Raw genomic sequence first — 19,419 nt, 5'->3', positions numbered from 1 at the left:
AAGTTTCACCTCAGCGTGAGAAAGAACTTCTTGACGCTGAGGGTGGCAGAGCACCGGGACAGGCTGCCCAGGGAGGTCGTAGAGTCTCCCTCTCTGGAGACATTCCAAATCCACCTGTAAGCGTTCCCGTGTCACCCACTCCGGGTGACCCTGCCTTGGCAGGAAGGGTGGACCTCCAACCTTCCAGAGGTCCCTTCCAACCTCAACATTTCTGTGATTCTGTGAAACCAGTTGACTCTGTCAAAGTTTTGTCCTGACACATGTGGCACCTGGGTGGATCGTCCCTGTGGCCTCCTCATCAGTGGTATATTTACTGGCCATCCTGAAGGATTTTATGAGCCCTCAGGTAAACACCTCTGTGAGTTTGCCTGGGAGGTGTCCACATGGATGACCTGTTCATCCTCTGCCTCCTGTCCCTGATTCACTCCATGTGTGTGGGAGCACCGGTCCAGGCTGCCAGGAGGGATCAGGAGACTCAGGCACAAACCCATGGACTTCCTCCTGGTTCACAGGTTCTCGTTTTCTCATGAACTTGTAACAATACTTAACCATTAACGCAGCAGTCACAGCCACTGAGTTGGAACAGCACAGGTGCTGTGTCTCCTGGCAGGGGATGTGTTTTTGACTGGGACAGCCAGGTCTGTGCCACACTGAGTGATGGCTGGTCCCAGCCCCCTCTGTCAGTCAAACATCTGCTTTATTCCTCCCTGAAGTTTCAGATTCTCCCAACCTTCTTCAATACTTCAGCCAAACAGCTCTAACTATACCTGACATGCTCCAGCCCTGGCTTTTACCAGGGACAGTCATGACAGATTCAGTCTCAAGCTAAGTAAAGGTACTCAAGGACTAAAAGTTGTAATACATGAAGTGGCTTTGCCATAGACCAAAAAAATAAATAACAAAAGCCCACAGAACAGACTAACCCTGGAAGAACACAGACATTCCTCCTTGCTCACCTCAAAGGTGGCAGAGACTACAACACCAACAGATCCAGGCCAGGATTGACACAAGTCCAGCTACCATGTTGGGACCAGCTGTGACTTGCCACAGTGTATCAGCCAAGCCTGGGGACTCAGTCAGTGCTTTGCCCCAGGCTTGGGGCAGGGGGAGAGGCAGAGAACTCGTGGGGGGCATGAAAGCCACAGCTCCTGGTGCCCTGACAGGCAGTTGCAGACTTCTCTTTCTCTCTCAGTTTTGCTCTGTGGGAAAAGCCTGAGCCTCTGTGTTGGGGAAAAGGAGTCATGGCTTCTAGAGCTGGTGCAAAGGCACCTCCTTTCCTTTGTGGTTAAGGCTGGTGAATCAGATGCAAAAAAGGGGCTACATATGATTCGGAAAACAGAAATTTCAAAAAAATATATTGATACTGGATGGTCTGTTCAAGCATTTCTGTCCTTGAGGTCTGTTACATGACTGCTTACGTCTTGCAGGGGAGTGGTTTCACTAAGCCAAAAGGTCTCTTTACCTCAGGAAAATCAATTTTGACGACTGAAAGAAATCTGAGCACTGAAAGGGGAGAAACAGAAAAGAAGGGAAAAGCATTCTATGGAAAGGACAAGATGAGAAATGAAACTGCTGAAACATAAATTAGTATATTCTCATGGGTTATGCAAACCATCTGGCTTTAAAAGCTAGTAGTAGGAACAAGGAAAAAGGTCATTGGAATTAGCAGAGAACTGCAAAACAACCGAAGGTAAGAAAGGAGCAAATGGCAGACACAGCAAGAGAACAAGTTGTACGTCAAAATACAAAATAGCAGGGATATTATTGGAAGTCCTTGCAGCTCTGCAAGGAATGATTTGCATAGCTCCTGTGAATTTATGATCAAATACCATGCAGATTTTAAAAGGAAATTAAAATTCTTGTACCCACTCCGTGCAGAGGATTAGCAAAATAATGACATTTGTACAAAAGCATATGAAGCAATGTGAAAAATCAAGACAGAAAGGGCATTCATCGAAGACAGGAAGAAATCCTTGAGTATACAAATTTAGCAAAGACAGTGTGAGTCAAGTGTCAAGGAAAGAGTAAAGAGTCAATTGGTAGGTGAATTAGGCATTTGGAAATAACTCAAGTAGCAAGTCTCAGGATTGGAGAGTGTAAAGCATTTCCCACCTGGTTGTATTTTACAGTTTTATAGGAGGCTGCACCTTAGAAAGATACACAAATCTGTCTTAAAACCTCAGGAGCAGGCAGATTGAAGTCAGTGGTATTAGGTATAATGAATTTTGTTAATGGTGTGTAAAAACTGCAAGACTTGAGTCTGTGTGCAAATTAGATTAATAACAGTATCACAGTGTAAATAACATGTCACATGCAAGCTACTTGCTGGTTCACAGTCGTTTTCAAGACATTTCTCAGTGCCAAGGTTTTTAATAGTTTGTATAATAAATTAAGCATCCATGTTTAGGTCTACCAACCTTGTGAGTTTGTTTTGATTGTGGTTTTTCTTATCATGTTTTTAATAAGTTTCTGAAGTGTGGAAAAAGAAATCCTAAAGGGTGCAACTCATTTGTGAAAATTACTAGAAAGATTAGAAAAATTACTCCGTTCCTGAAGTCAGGGGTGTTGTGGGGCTCAAACAGAACTGTAGGACTTGATAGTTCTGAAAAAGGGATAGAAGAGGATATCAGCAAGTGACTTCTGGAAAGGTATATTAAAATCTTTTTGGTAAGGGATTCTAAACTAGCAAAGATATTGAGTGGTGGCTGAGAGGGTAAAATATCAGCTCCCTCTTGGTAATGTGTCTGGAGGTGAATGTGATGCTGTATGAAAGAATGACATTGGAAATTATAGATCTGCAAATTTCAGCACAGCGAATAACATATTGAAGTTTAGCATGTCCTTAATTGCTGGAGCTGAATCTTTTTATGATACCCATTTAGATGTGAAAAACATGCTAGGCAGAGTGAAAGAAGAGCTGGATAATCCATATGATTTTATGCATATGAAAGATTTACATCCTTATCCATGGTAACCACAGCTGAGCAGGAGTTTTTCAAGGAAACACTTTTCTGTTTGAAAATGCTGTGTTGTCTGACTAAGGTTTTTCATGAGAAATATACGTGTTCTAATCAAAAATCCACTAGTAAGGGCCAGAAAAAAAGATCCAGAAGGGGCCAGAAAAGATCCCAGAATGCCTAATAGGCCCAGCAGCCAGAAAACATGTGTAGCCAGATTTTAAAGGTTCAAATTTTTGCTCTGGTTGATTCAAAGACATGAACTAACCACTGGATATTTAGGTCAGCCTCCATCTCAGTTTCACTGGGCCGTTCAAGATTAAAAGGAAACAGCCCTGCTAGAGAAGACCTTAGTAGTCTGTAGTTTAGTATGGAAGAAGCAAGAGGGTGAGTATAGAATTTATTTTGTTAATACTGTTTAGAATTAAATATTAGGAGTGGGGTATTAATAAGCTGGAAATTGAATTATTGATAGAATTTTTTAGATATGTAAGAACAAAAGGTGCCAAAACTACAGGGACCAAAAATTGGGTGGGTGTAAAAAAGAAGAAAAACACAGAATTCTCTTAAAGTAGAACATTGCCAGAGAATCATTTAGGCATGAAGATACACAAAGGGAAAATACTCTTAATACTTACATACTTATAAGTCATTGTGATATGAATAAAATGTTGTAAACAGGATTAAAATAATACAGGATAGTTAAAGGCTAAGTATAAGAACACCACAAAGGTAGTATCTGAGTCTTACTGTGTATTTAGCTACTGAGGTCATGTTTGAAAGCTTTTGCAGGTCTGTTTTTTAATGACAAATGGGAATTATATAAATACAAGCACAGGTACATCTTTGTGATTGTAGAAATTGTATCTGTGTATTTGTACAGGACAGAACTGCACGTTTTGTCTATTTGCCAGTTTATCCAAGTATAAAGAAGAGCCTGAACAAAAGGTCAGTTCCAGCTATGCTAATACACTCTACCTGCACAGACAAACAAGCCCTTAAAGAAAAAAAACACAAACACTAAAATTACCTTCTTCATTTTCTTTCTTTCTCTTGTCACCGTCATCCACCCTTCCCCAAATCAAGACTTTCGAGCAGGTTATTGCAGATCATTTGTCCTGTTAACTGGTCCAAAGCCCACAGGGAACAATACCTTTCAGGCAGTTTATCTAAGTTTCAGTAACCCAGATATCTTGGCAGAGTTTTAAGATGTACTGGGGAGTTGTGAGGAGTGAAAGAGGAGGGAAAGAGATAGAAAGGGTTGTTCTATATCCATCTCCAGACAAGACAGAATTTATAATATTTTATTATTTACATTTTGTGGCTTAAAAGGACATAGGTAAAATATTCAAAGCCTGTAGATGTATCTACAGCCACAAATGGAGATTTTGCAGGCTCTGCTGCCCATGTAACCTTCCCCACACTTTTCCGAGGGCACAAAGAGCTGGTTGAGCAGCGGGAAGGCTCCTGCACCTTGTTTGTGAGTTGAGGGTTTCTTTCGCAAGACTGTGAAAAATGAGGCCAGAAAAAACATCTCTAGAGCCACCTCTTGCAGTACCATGGTTACAAGAGGAGCAGCAGTGATTGCCACTTTGCACTTTGTTGGTGTGAGCAGTCACAGACTCTGGGTTAGCAGCTTGACAAGCGTTGGACTCTCTCCAGGGTGATCTTGCAAAGACACTCAAACAGTGACTGGAATATTTTGGTTACATTTATTCACTGCTGTTGATGGAAAGTTTAAAGTGACAAGATTTATATTCAAATTATGGGAGGGTTATATTGTAACTGTATTGCAGAGGCTGTAATGGCCCTTGGTATTAAAAACCATCGAAGAAGTCAACAGAAATTCTGCACTATGCACTCACAAGTAATTTCTTTTACTCATGTATATTGAAAAAGTACATGCAGTACATATAGTTCTATGTATTTTATCCTTTCATTAAGAGAATATATATATCACTTATTCCATGTACAAAAATATAGAATTAAAACAGTTAATATTTTAAAGCAGTTAAGAAGGAAGGACTTTACCCTGCAAGAGAGACTAACATTTTATCTAAGAAGCCCTCAAGTGCCTGAGACACTAAGATTGTTTAGAGGATGAGAAGCTCTACAGAAGCCTGGATTACTGAGAGGTAAATTCATACCACTCTCTCCACAGCAGTTCAAATACTCACTTAAATTTCAATTTGGTGGTTGTATTCTGCATTCATGAACTAAGTTTATTAAAAGAATAGAAAGTTCATAAAGGGAAAAATCTTTAACTCGGTGTGAAAAGGTGTAGCCCCAGGTCATATCAGCAGTGCCTGTGGTCTTTATTTTTCACTTATTCAGTATTTCATAGAATAAAATAGTATATTTCCAGTAGTTTTCATTTCATATCTATAAAACCAGCAGAGCCTTTGACATTTTTAAATTATTTCATACTGAATCCAGTTTAGCATGAAAATAAATATTTGCAGGGTCTAGAAGATATCAGATTGCTTGAAGAAAGAGTGTGGTATGATTAACTTTATGAATATCACAGCAATTCAGTTGTATCTAAGAATGATGTTTTAATGGATGGTTGATTTCTGCTATTTCAAAGCTTTTTTTCTTGTTTTCAAAATTATATTAGAAAATGTCTTTGGTGCACGCTAGAAATTTTACTCTAGATATTTCAGCATCACTGACGGACAGGAGGAAAAAGGCTGGAAGAAGAAATCCTTGAGAACTGTGCAACTGTAGAATTTAAAAAAGGAAAAGAAAAAAAAGTAGGTTGATTTTAGTTATGACTGGTAAGCTGTGAGCCAGTCTTTTATTCCCTGTGCTGTAGCTGAATGATAATGGTTTTTATGTGTTGCTGGAAAGGAGCCTAAAGTGGAATGTTCAGGGCCTAAGAGATGAAATGCAGCAACAGAAAATTACCTGTGAGAATAACAGATGTGACTGACATTCACTGAAGACTAAACATCTCTGTATATGAGTGCTTAGGGTTCCGTGTTTTGAGCAGACTCGTAGGGCTGCAGGAACCCTTGGTATCAGAGCACCACTTTGGTGTGCAAGGCAGTTTGGGATTGTGAGGAAGATTTCCATAATCTCTCCTGATGATTTGCAGGGATGCTGGAGAGAGCAGCTTCTGTAAATGCCAGCATTTGCAGGTCTGGACTGAACCCAAAGTCGTTTAAGATTCATTTCAAATTCTAGTTGACTTGTTCAAATACCACTTATGTAATACCTACAGGAAGCAGGGTGCCAAAGCTGTGTTTGAGGTAAAACTGGTGGAAGAGAAGGAAAAGGTGGCATGAAGCAACCTTGGATGGATGTTCAGAAGCTGTGAAGAACAGATTCCTAATGTCTCAAGACAGGGATATGATAACTGATGAATCTGGACTCCGAGGCCACTTTTGGTATCTTTATATCTAGTGTCAGGCTATAAAAGGGAATTCAGGCTTTACTGGGAGAGGGATAGCTGCTGTGAGAACAAGTACAGGTCACTGATGTGCTCTAGAGTCAGGTCCTTTTGACTGGGAAAGGCTCAATTTCTTGCTAATACCCACCATCACCTCAGATCAACACAGAGGCTGAACTGTGACTTGCCTATTTTGTAGTCACGAGGGACAGATTTCAAAATCAAACCCATCCGAATTCTTACTGATTTTTATGGGTAGTTAGGGTTCTCAGCACAGCTGAAAAACTTAGTCTGAGCACACCACGATGGGTAACCAGATGAAAGGATTAGAAATTTGTAAATGTTTTTTGAGAATGAGTTCTTGTTCTTCGAAAACCAGCTTGAAACCCTGAGGTGTGCACTGAATAATTAGATTTGGCTACCATTGATCAAAATTGATTTGAAATGTCAATAGGAAGGCAAATCTTAAAATTAATTAGGTGCTTTTAATGGGAAGGAGTTCAGAAACAGTTTAAAAATTCTATTTTCATCCATCTCTGCTAATCTGTAAGACTTGATGCTTGGTGAATGGATTTTACAACCAATAACTAATCCCCTGAGATACCCACTCCTCTTGTGCTCAATTAAAGGATGAATGAGATTACTGCACTTTGTCATCCTGAAAGAATAGGCTTGTAGTTGATTAAAGCCACTGGGGAAGCTCTGGTTACACGTCCTTCACTTGCTGTGCCTGACTGGGGATCAGTCTGGTTCCAGAGCTGAGCAGCCACGCCTGCAGCTGGAGATGGGTGCCTTGAAGTGACAAGTGTTATAATCTGACATCTCACACTGAGTTCCCAAAATTCATAGACATTTGTTACCTTAGTCTCACCGTGCATTTGTGTAAGATGGTGATAAGTAAACCTACGAGGAGCCGGAAAGATCCATGAACCTTTGTGAAATTCTGGGGCTGCAGCGAGTAGTGCCATAGTAAGGCCAGTGCAGAAGTTACAGTGTTGTCCTCAGAGCTGGGTGTGAAGAGCTCACAGCACACTAAGTGTAGAGCTGTGAGGTGACCACCAGTGGAAAAAAAAAAAGCACTGACTACTTGCTGTCTCATCAACAGTGAAGGGTTTGCATCACCCATAGAGCAGATACAGGGAACAGTTTGTGTGAAATAAGCAACTTCTCTTAATGTGATTAAAGGTATCATTTCATTCAACACATAATCAAAGGAGAGATAGCTCTGCACATCTTCATTTTGATACCACTTGACTTTTGAGTGCCTGACTTTTCAGCTCTAATAATGTTCTTATACCATATTATCATGTGTCACATGGAATCATAGAATCTTTAAGGTTGGAAAAGACCTCCAGGATCATTGAATCCAACCATTAACTCAGCACCACCGTGTTCACCACTAAACCACATCCCCAAGTGACATATACACACATCTTTTCAACGCTTCCAGGGATAGTGATTCCATCACTTCCCCGGGCAGCCTGCTCCAATGCTTGACCACACTTTCAGTGAGAAAATTGTTCCTAATATCCAACCTAAACCTCTCCTGGCACAGCTTGAGGCCATTTCCTCTCATCCTGAAAACACACAAGGCAGGATCTGGTTTCACAAAGTGCAGATTCTTGGATTTTCCAGCCCCTTGCTGGGGTGGTGAGAGGAACTGTGGGACTGGAAACAGTGAAGAAGCCACATGTATTCCTCTCCATTATTTTCTTTAGCATTTCTCTCTCATTTTGGCTGCTATTGCTGAAGATATAACGTGCCTTTGGGGTAAGCTCAGTTGCTCCCTATGTTCTATCTGGGAAACATTGTCCTGCCTACTGTAAAACTCAGAAGCAAACCTGGTGATGACCTAGAAGTTAGAATATTTGCTACAGGTGCTGTGTGACTATAAACTTGGAGTATCATTGAGTATATATTCATCCCAGTATGCTGGGAGGAAATCTAGAATTGAACAGTATGTTTTATAGCAACTCAGAATGGAGCAAGAGCACCTGAGCTCAGACCCTTTTCACTCCAGTTTTATAGCTTAATACTTATTGACGTGGGTTATTTGGAGTAGCAAAATGATAAATAAAACACAAATTAAGTACATAATTTTTAGTATAAAAAATTAGAAAATCTTGCTCAAGGCATTTTGATATCTCGAGTACGAGAGTCCTTGGACTATTGCCTATAATGTGTTTCTTTTAGAGGAAGGTCACTGAGGGTATGCTGTGATCAGAGAAAAAAAGAGGGAAAGTTCATGGTAATGACAGCTGGGGAGTGGAACATCCTTTGGACTACACTGAAATTACATTATGTGTCTCTGTAAGTACAAGATTATGTTAAGAACAGTCATGGGTTTTGGTGAAACTATTAAAAGTTGAATAACAGAGGAGAGAGGATGCTCTTTTTATGTTCTGAATCACTACTTTAAAAGCCTTCCCGTTGCTCTTTGTTGTAGTTCAGAGTGTTCCAACTGAGCCTCAAAGACCAAACAAAAACACCTACTTTACTTCTCAAGGGAATCTCCCTCCTAGGCTGAGCATTTCCCGTGAACTTTTCTGCTCTGTATTAACAGAGCTTCTACTGTACGTGACTAAGTGGCTTGAGTCACACAGAATTATTATGCAGAAGTGTGTATAAATGTGGACACTACGCTCAGTAAAGCCAAGGACTGGCTGCCAGCTTGGAAAGGGCAGGCCGTGACTGAAAACTCTTCCTGTTTAAAAATTCATATCTCCTTATGCCATCCTAACCCACAGGCAGCCTCTCTAGTATGAGACAGTTATGATGAGGCTGGAAGCCCCCACCCTGTAAAAGATTTAAAAAGATAAGAAGAGAGGTAAAGCAAAGATCTGTGCTGGGGTCCCACACAGTGAAGGAAGGGATGGGGGGGCTGTGCAGCAGCAGGCACACAGAGGTGGCCTAGAGAGGACCAGGGAGGGCAGTCAGAGCTGGGGCTGTCAAGGAGACCTCCTGCCCTCACAGGTCCCCTGTGTCCGTCCCTAGGAACTGCCTAGAGCCTGGGCACAGCCCAGGGCCCACTGTACTGGAAAGAAATCCACTGGCAGGGGTGGAAACTCCACCTTGTCAAAAAGGAATTTCTCCAGATGATCATAAGACAGATGAACAAGGTTCTTGCTGTGAGGTGTGTGATGGGGTATTTAGTATTCTATCATGTAATCTCCTATGTTGCCAATGAAAAAAAAGAATATCATGGTGAAAAAGTGGTAAAGGTATAAAATTTTACTGGCAAGAATTATATTAAGCACAGCCAGAAAAAAAATACTAGGACAAAAATAACTGGCATTTTCTTTCATTAGCAGATGAATAAATTAAAGATAAAAGAGCTGTCCTAAACTGGAACTGCAACAGGAAGGTTGAGAGCCAAAAGGATGAAGATGGTCTTCACAACAGGTTTGTGAAAAAAGAATTCTTTGCTTCCCCCTCTAAAAAATTAAAACTTTCCACATATTTTTTTTCCCACAAAGTCAATGTGTTTCCAGAGCCAAAAGCATCACACCTGTTCAGATGTGCTAATTGCACAGAAGAGTCTCTCTGAGATAGCACAGAGTGCTTTCTAATATTAGATCACACTGAAACAGGCCTGCTTTTAAGCATTCAATCAATGCATCATGATCCACCGATAAATTAAAAACTGCAAGCCAGATTCCCTGATCTCTATATGCTGCCCAGGTAATTTAAGGCTCTATGATCTCAACTGGAAAGATAAGAATCCCCCAGAGGCTGGCTGACCTGTGATGGATGGCTCCCGAGCCAAATACTGCTGTAGATTCCAGTGTAGATCCAATCATGGACTCAGGAAGCTGTAATCAGATCCCTTGATAAGTTCTCTCATTTTCTAGCACCAAACAGTTCTCAATTTCATTGCACATCCTTCTTTTTCACTCTTAGAATAACCTTAACTTTTTAAGTTCTGACAGCAGCAGACATCTGAAAAAGGGAAAAAATCCTATAAACACTGGCAGTTGGTAAACCCACCTTTAACTTCATTAATTTAAAAATCATATTCTTGGGATATAGAGTGCACCATACAGTGCACATCTCAGACATGTTTGCTACCATCCCTGAGTTTGAATACGGGCTGTTGTGGTCACTGCTGCATTTCCCAGCTCAGGCACTTGACAGAACCACTCTGCAGGTGAAGAGAGCAGTCCATGAGAGGGAATCTGGGGACAGAAGATGAGAGAAAAGAAACCGTTTTTGTCAGGAAGAACGGTGGTTCATTTTAATAAAGGACTGTTTTCAAATAAAGGACAAGCCTTAGAACTTCCCTTTGTGCAGAACTGAGAAAATACTGAGTAAAAGCCTTTTCTTTATGCCAAGTATTAGTAGTGCCCAGCCACAGAGTATGGTATAAGAAAGGAATCAGCATTTGCCACTGTGATCAGGAAAATGAGCTGACTCAGTCAAAGGAGCTTTTCCTTCAATGGAGCTGTGGGAGGACTTCACTCACACAGTCATTAAATAGCCCAGAGCAGGAACTGGAGTCACCTGGGGTTTGGTTTTGTTTGGTTATGTTTTTAAGTACTCTTCTAGACTGGCCTAATTGAATTTGTAGGCTCTTAGAGATGCTGTATTTTTCCTTCAGATGCTGTTCTGTGAAAATAAAGTTGCTAATACTTGCCTATTTTTAATAATCATTGCAAGATTTCAGAAAGGTCAGTGCACGAAGCATAAATTTCTTGCCATGAAGCTGGTGCTCCGGTACCATTTTGGGAAATGGGTAAGTAAGGATGGCTACAGTAGGAAAAAAAAGGGAAAAAAAGCCAAATCAATATTCTTTATTCAGATGAAAGTTGAGCTAACACAAACAGTTTATCTAAGGGTTTAATTATTGCCCCAAAAGGCAGGAAGTACGTGTCATTACACATGGTAAAGAACTCAATAAGAGGTTGGGCTGGTTCTACCCTGTATGTCCTTTGATGTGGGCATATGGCCACACAGGATTCCAGCAAGAACTGCTAAGATGTACCTGCTTAAAACGTAAAGCAAAGCATCTGCTACTACAGCATAATAAAAATGTATTAACCCAAGACAAGGATTTATTATAGGTGTAAGATGGGTAAGGAACTAACTGAATGGAAGAGGGAACTAGATTAGGCTGAAAAGGAATTACTAATGATGTTTTGGAATGGCATTTTATTTAATATTTTCATTAAAGACAGTACAAAAAATAAGCAAAGAACAAGGTAGTCCTCTGGTTAAAAACAGTGACACAGGAGAAACAGGCCAGTAAGAGTTTCTACTTCCTAGAGCCATGAGCAGCAAGGAAATGATGGTAACAGAACTCCTGCCACACTGTTTTCAAAAAATGCTGACTGATAAAACAGAGAGTGGATTTCCACTGCTAAGGTTTCCTCAGTGCTAGTGTACATCATTTCTGCAGATTTTCCAGAACCATGATGTGGAACTGGAGAGACAAATGACTCGCTTTGATTAGAGAAGACCAAGAACACATCTATGCTGAACACCCTAACCCAGTAAAAAATCTTTAGTGACTGCTGAGTAAACAAAAGCTAAAACTCCATCACCGTTTGATGCCTGGGAACTGTGCACAAGGTTGTGCTCAGACAAGCAGCCACACAGCTACACAGAGTTCTTATCTGAAGTAGATTAGGCAAGACCCGTCCCTATTTGCAAGGGCTTAATGAACCTCAAGGACTGCTGTCTGCCTATGGGAAGTTCTGCAGCTGTTCCTGAAGCTGCCCTTGGCCAGCTACTCATCAAGGTGCCAGTCCTAAGCCAAGCTCTTCTCTCCAGAATGGGCAGCTGCCATGACAGGTGCTCCTGGCACAGGCACCGCTGGACACTTGGTTGGTCTTGGTTCACACAACACAGAAGACCAGCCAATATGAGAAGGTTGCTGGTGTGTCTGGTGATTTCACATCACAGTCATTATCAGAAGCATTTTCAAAGCAAGGTGAAAGATTTTGTCAAAATTAGTCTCTCTGATTTCCTTCTGTAAGTCAGAAGACCTCAAAGCACTCGAGAGCAGCAGCACACAGGAGTTTGAATGCAAAGTCAGTTGCAGCTCTCATGGAGTAAACAGCAGGTGCAAGGTGGATATTTTTTCATTTCTTTGGCAAATCTGAAAGTTTGTGTGCTTGCATACATACCTGAAGACACTTACTTGCTAAGGAAGAAGCTTGAGAGTTTCTCCTGGTTTTTCCTTGGCTCACAAGTTGAAGCTGTGATAGATGGCAGATGCTGGGCTTTGTTTCCCAGCCAGACAACAGAGCAAATGAACATTGTCATCAAAAAGAAAAAAGGCACAAGTCCTTACAGATAATGTTGACTACTGCAAATAATTTAAAGCTGTTGCTTTCTTCAGCATCATTTATACTGAATGTATATGCACAAAGGGAAGAGCTACATACCCATCTTTTATGGGTACAACTGTGACTAGAACATTTATTCTTCAGGTGGCTCCTTGTTATCAGTGACTGCCAATGCCAGTTGCTCAAAGGAGTATCTTAGAATGGTGTTTTCTTGCCCATTTTTCAAGTAATTTTATTAATCAAAGTCAGGTTCAACTTCTTGAAAAAGCTGAAGAGATTTCAAGAGTCTGTTTTAAGATTATGGGCAGTTTTCAGATGTACAGTTAGGATTGTGTGGCTGAATGCCAAGGTTATCCCATAACAAAACCCAAAGAACAACACCTCTTCCCCAACAGCACTTTTGATTAAAAAAATGAAACAAATTTGTTTTACAGGTTTATAAAAGATAACTCAGCTTATGAAAGATAACTAAGAAACATCCTATTTACTTATATCTTCCAAGCAGAAGGAAAATGTAAAGATTTAAGATTTTACAAGATTAAACTCTTCAATGAGAACAGCAAGTAAAACCTAGAACTCTGATGATATTCTTGTGAAATTTGCCACAAAGGCCTAACGAGAAAGCCCTGACAGACCTTGGTTCAAGGAATTCCAAGAACATAATTATTTGTGTTGCAGAAAACCAATGTTTTTCCTTGTCAGAGCAGTTATAGTAGAGCTGGACTGGAAATTGAGCTGAAGTCTGTACACCAGCTGCACGACTAAAAGAAAATTATTTCAACACTCTTGAGAATCACTTGAGTACCAGCCTCCAGGAGGACAAAGGCTTATCTTTAAATTTTCTTACCCTTCCTAGCAGTATCACCTCTGAGTTATTCAGAAGAAATCTGTATATTTCTCATGTTGATGGAATGACCTTTATTTCTTTCAGATGCAGGGATATTACATCTGTACATGAATTCCATGAAAACTGAAAAAGCAAAATTATACACTGAGGAAAAACAAGGCAGTAATTTTGGATTCTTTTCTCATCTAATAATGTGAGCAAATACTGAGAGACTGAGAAGCAGAAAAAAAGGAACTTATTTACATATTCATTAAGTAATTTGTATAATCAGAAGATTTAAAAGGTCATTACCGGAACACCTGCCTGTTAACAGATGTAGAAGAATGAAGGCCAAAGAACACAGTTTTTATAAAGATGTTGATAGATAAACAGTTGGCAGAACTGCAGCTTCCTGCTGGGGCAGGATTAGTCCTTTTGGTCAGGCCACTGTTGGGGATGAGGTAAATCTGAACTCATGAATCCATGCACATACCGACTGTCTTGTTGCAAAGCTTGACTGTTGTTTATTAAGAATCTTATTGCTGTTAAATATCAACATTCCAGCTAAATCAGCTTTTATCCAGCAGGGAAGTTTTATGTACCAAGGTCAAGTAAGGACCTGACGTAAAGCAGGATGAAGGTAATTCATTGCACTTGACAGAGCAGATCCTTGAAAAAAATCTTACACTCTTAGCAGAGAAAGAAAACCAGCTCAGTAGATGCTTGTTTAGACAGATGGGGGTACAGCTCTGTGCACTAATCTTAATCAAGAGTGAGGAGCCTGTCTTAATTTGGTCAAACTGGTTAACTCCTGTTTCAGTGCCACTCAGTAACATTGGAGGTCTCAGCATCCATTTGCACAGGCCCACACTGAGAACCACTTCACTTCATTGTAGGTAACCAAGTGTTACATGCCCAGGTCTAAGCTGGTCACCAATGCTATTTCAATCTGTGGCTGAATTGTTTTCTGGAGGTTCCTATTAAATCTTCTAAAACAGACATAACTTTGGCATTAGGAGCTGTGCTGGTTCTGGTTGAGATAGATTTCTTCACGGTAGCTGCAACGGGGCTGTGTTTTGGATTTGTGCTGGAAACAGTACTGATAATGTGTTAGCCATTGCTGAGCAGGGCTTACACAGCACCATGGCCTTCTCTGCTTCTCACACCACCCCAAGGAGCCTGGGGGTGCACGAGGAGTTGGGAGAGGACAGAACTGGGACAGCTGACTCCAACTGAGCCAAGGGATGTCCCACACCATGTGACATCTTGGTCAGCAATAAACTGAAGGTAAAATTACAGGGGAGCCGCTGCTTAGGGACTGGCCGGGTGGTTTTATTTCCCTTTTTTCCTCTCTTTTCCTTAAAATTTAAAAAAATACTATTATTTTTTCTTAATTATTAAACTGTTTTTATCTCAACCCATGAGTTTCTTTCTGACTTTTATCCTTACAGTTCTGCCTCCATCCCAAGAGGGGTGGTGGCAGCAAGGGAGCAGCTGTGTGGTGCCTGGCTTCTGGCTGGGGCTGAACCACCCCATGAGCTCAGACAGGTTATTTACATGTATCTCTGCTAAGGCAACATAATACTGTGCAATCGGCATTCGGTCTTAGAAGAGTATCTGGTTGCATGAAGGAAATTAAATAACTGGCTTAAATGTCTGCATTAGCTGCATCATTAATATTAATTTATAAAAATAGCTATACTTTACAAAAATAGTTAAATATAAAGCAATTTATATATTAGTCAAGTCTGTGTTTAATAGCTAAGGCATTTCCCCTCCACTGTACCAGGCACTGAATCACACAAATATTCAAGTTAGGAGGAAGCTCAGGAGAGAATCTGGTCCAATCCCCAGCTAAAGCAGGGCTAATTCCAAAGCTGTGACAGAGAATCATAGAATCACTTAAGTTGGAAAAGACCCCTGAGATCATTGAGTCCAACCTATGACCCAACACTACCCTGTCAACTAGACCACAGCACTAAGTGCCACATCCTGTATTTTCTTAAACACCTCCAGGGACGGTGACTCCACCACCTCCCTGGGCAGCCCATTCCAATGCCCAATCACTCCTTCTGTGAAGAAATTCCTCCTAATGTCCAAACTCAACATCACCTGACACATTTTAAGACTGTGTCCTCTTGTCCTACTGCTGGTTGCCTGGGAGAAGAGACCAACACCCACCTGGCTACAACCTTCTTTCAGGGAGTTGTAGAGAGTGACGAGGTCTCCCCTGAGCCTCCTCTTCTCCAGGCTGAGCTCTCCCAGCTCCCCTCAGCTGCTCCTCATAGGACTTGTGCTCGAGTCCCTTCACCAGCCTCGTTGCTCTTCTCTGCACCTGCTCCAGCCCCTCAATGTCCTTCCTGAACTGAGGGGCCCAGAACTGGACACAGCACTCCAGGTGTGGGCTCACCAGTGCTGAGTACAGGGGAAGAATCACTTCCCTGGTCCTGTTGGCCACACTGTTCCTGATCCAGGCCAGGATGCCACTGGCCTTCTTGGCCACCTGGGCACACTGCTGGCTCATGTTCAGCTGCTGTCAGTCAGCACCCCAGTTCCTTTTCTGCTCGGCTGCTCTGCAGCCACTCTGCCCCCAATCTGTAGTGCTCCATGGGGTTGTGTGGCCACAATGCATGGCCAGAGCCCCCCTTGTCAGTCAAGTTCTGCACTTCTCCAAGGATGAATACTCCCATAGATGGGTATTCCATAGCCTTCCTGAGTAATGTGTTCCGGTTCCATTGCCTGTTCCAATTCACTCTCATAATGATTGTTTTTTACATCCAACAAGAAATTCTCTTGCTGCAAGTTGGTTCAGTTGCCTCATATTCTCTTCATGTGCACCTCTGGGAAAAGTCTTTTCTTAGTCCTCATCCAGGCAGGTGCAGACACAACGAGCTGCCCTTTCCCCTGTGCCTACACTGGTGTGCAGGATCAGCCCCTTATGGGTAGAAGAGCACACGTCTTCGCTGAACATCATGAGACTGGTTGATCCTCAGCCCAGCTTGTCAGGATCCCACTGAACGGAACAACCCAGCCCCTGGGGATCAGCCATTGCTGGTGCCATCTGCCAACAGCCCAAGGCTGCAGTTCATCCCATTGCCCAAGCTCTTCATGGAAGTGTTAAGTAGCAGTGGCACCAGCGTCTGCCCTGAGGAATGCCACAGCAACCGCCTTTAAATCTCACTCCAGGCTGTGTTATCCTTGAAGTCCCTTGGTCCAGCACGTTGTCCACCCATCTTCTATGTCTATACATTCATCCCATCTTTCTCCAATTTGGCTGTAAGGATCTATATAAGATTGTGTAAAAGTCTTTGCTAAAGACAGGAAACATGACATTCTCTGCTCTCTCTTCTCCCACAAAAGGAAGGGAAATCTGGTTGGTTAGGCAGAATAGCTATTCCCAATCACCATTTTGTCCCACACATATTGAAATAAAATTAATTTCCAAAACCTCTAGGATTATGCTCTGCAGTCTTCCCAGGGACTGAGATGGTATCTCAGTCTCAGAATATCTATGATACAATTAATTTTGTTTTTCAAAAACAAAGATACAAAAATACTGATTTTATATTCCTCCTCCCACAAAGACACTTTTATACAGAATAACTTCTTTGCAGCTTTTGAGCAATCTTTACTCTTTCATAATATTTATACACACCTTTATACATATTCCTTGCTTTAAATGTACAGCATAGCAGAAAATAAGCTTTACTTATTCATAATTTTACAAGATAATATTTTTTAAAAAGCAATACGTCTTCCTTCCTTTAATACGCATGACAAAAGCCTTGGCGTGGATAAGGATTTAAAAATTCATCCAAAATTTTCAGAGATGATTCACACAGGAATCTGAAATGACATAAAAAACACACAACAGGATTAGAAATGCTAAATGCCAAATCAGTCCTCAACTATTTGATTCTTAGAGTACATCTACTGCATGATTTCTTTGACCAGTTAGTCCATATTACTTTAAATATTAAAAATGCCTTTACAAATTACTTTTGAAATAGCTGGATTCTTTTCCTTTCAACTTCTCCATTTTTCTGCTGATCATCTCTGTCTATAGTGTAACCAACAACAGCCTGGTTTAAATCACTATGTCAGTTCAAGCACATTTTCTAATATTTCATCATCTATTTAAAGAACCCAGTCATTTTCTTCACAGCATTGTTACTTCTTTTCAAACACAGTGAAGTCCTTTACTGAACACTTCTCACTCTTTTACTTTCTTCCTTTCACTCTTCAGTCTTGGTCTTTTTTCTCCACATCTGGTCAACTTTTTTCCAAGCCTGAGCTTTCTATCTTATCCTTATTAGCAACTGCTTCCCTCAGCTGCCTCCACACCCCTCGTAGTCCCTTTCTGACTCTTTTGTCTCACATTATTTTCTAAACCATCCATAAGGTCAGCTTTTTTCTGGCATTCCCTGACATGTCACTCACCCATCATCACAGTTACGTTCTCATGCAACATCTTCTAACACAGCTCTAAAATACCCTCAAAAGACAAAATTTGGCACTTTGGTCTTCTGTCAAAACATTATTTCACTGTTAACAACCCTAAACATGATCCTTTGTGGGGTTTTTTTTTGTACAAGATTCTGTCACTTGGATTTCACAAGCATTTATTTCTCCATGTTTTTATTATATTCCTGGACTGATGTCCCAAATAAGCCAAGTTAGTCAGTCGTTAACCATGACAAGTCAGGGCATTCAGCACCAGACACAGACCTGACATGCAGGAGACAGCTCTGCATTTCCACAGCAGACTATTGGCTGTCAGGGCTTCCCAAATTCCCAGTGCTGTTAAGTGCTCCTCTCTATTGTGCTACAGTGTTTAAGCCATGATGAAACTCTATTTGAAAGGAAACCAATTTACAATGTACTATAAAATTAGGATAATGAGTTAGGTTCTGTGGGTTTAGACACAATATACTTTGTACAAATTTCATTTTGTTACAATTTAAGGCTAATAAAGCAATAGATTGGTAATGTGGAACCATGTGTCCCTGGCACATCGGACCACGAGCCATCCTTTGGGACAACTGTGCACCTCCCCAAACAGACAAGTTTAATGCAGTTTTACCAGGTACCTTTCCAGGGAACTTTTAGGTGGGTGGTAGAGAAATCACACCCAGGGTTATACACCAAAACCATTCAAGAGTCATTATTTACAGATCCAATGGGAGCACAGTTAAGAGTTTGGGAGCTAGCTAAATTGTAATGCTAAAGAAATATCCTTCAGCACAGCCATTAGATAATTCTAATTCTAATACCCATATATCAAAATGCTAATTAATGTAAATACACAGTATTAAGTAAAAGTTATTATCCTAGCACATTTGGTTTTATAGAGCATGGGACATTTTTCTCTTGCCTCCAAATGACTGCACTGACAGCTGTACCTGCGTTTTTTTGGTAGGCAAAAGTAGTTGCATTTTATAAACTAAACTAATGCGTGGGCCATTACTCTTGAGGAAATTCTCTCAATGCTCAATATGTTGTCCAGGATTTTTAAATGCACTGAACAGCATTTTTAAAATAATAGACCCACTGGGCCATGTGAAACCACTAACTCAGCTGAAGAGGGAAGACTAAATTACAATGAAAACTTTTGCTTCCAAATTAGTGCAACAATTCCTTGTATAAGGGCAGCACTTTAATTACTGAACCAGACAGGTTTTTTTTTACTTTTTTCTCTCATTGCTAATATGTAATAGATTACTTCTAAGTCTAAATTTAAGATGCTGGCACAGAATGCCAAGTCTCTTGGGAAATTAAAGAATGTCACCATTTCCTGGTATACCTGGGTATTAAATAAAATAATCCCTCAAGGAGTTATTATGAGATAATGCATTCAGAAGCAAAAAATAATAATACTATTAAGTACGAGTTAAAACCCAGTAATGTATTTTAGCACACAGCAGTTGCAGCACTGTGTGTGAGAAGGCTGTCTTCAAA

The 19,419-nt window shown here is 40.9% G+C and overlaps 1 protein-coding gene across 4 annotated transcripts in view; it reads right to left on the bottom strand.

Annotated features, from left to right (window-relative positions):
- Window positions 1-16,001: 16,001 nt before the first annotated feature.
- The window catches only part of NCAPG2 (non-SMC condensin II complex subunit G2), a 43,160-nt gene continuing 39,742 nt past the window's right edge, over window positions 16,002-19,419 (bottom strand). For 3 of the 4 annotated variants that reach the window (XM_027648550.1, XM_027648549.1, XM_027648551.1), the window contains one exon: window positions 16,002-17,307. In XM_027648550.1, coding sequence (XP_027504351.1) covers window positions 17,226-17,307 — 82 coding nt within the window. In that variant the 3' untranslated portion in view covers window positions 16,002-17,225. The remainder of the gene's footprint in view (window positions 17,308-19,419) is intronic. The other variant, XR_003528517.1, reaches the window with a different exon arrangement.

The sequence above is a fragment of the Corapipo altera genome, unplaced genomic scaffold, assembly GCF_003945725.1.
Source record: "Corapipo altera isolate COAL_440 unplaced genomic scaffold, ASM394572v1 47, whole genome shotgun sequence".
NCBI lineage: Eukaryota > Metazoa > Chordata > Aves > Passeriformes > Pipridae > Corapipo > Corapipo altera.
The sequence above is the reverse complement of the archived record's forward strand: the minus strand, read 5'-3'. Positions and strand labels throughout refer to the sequence as shown.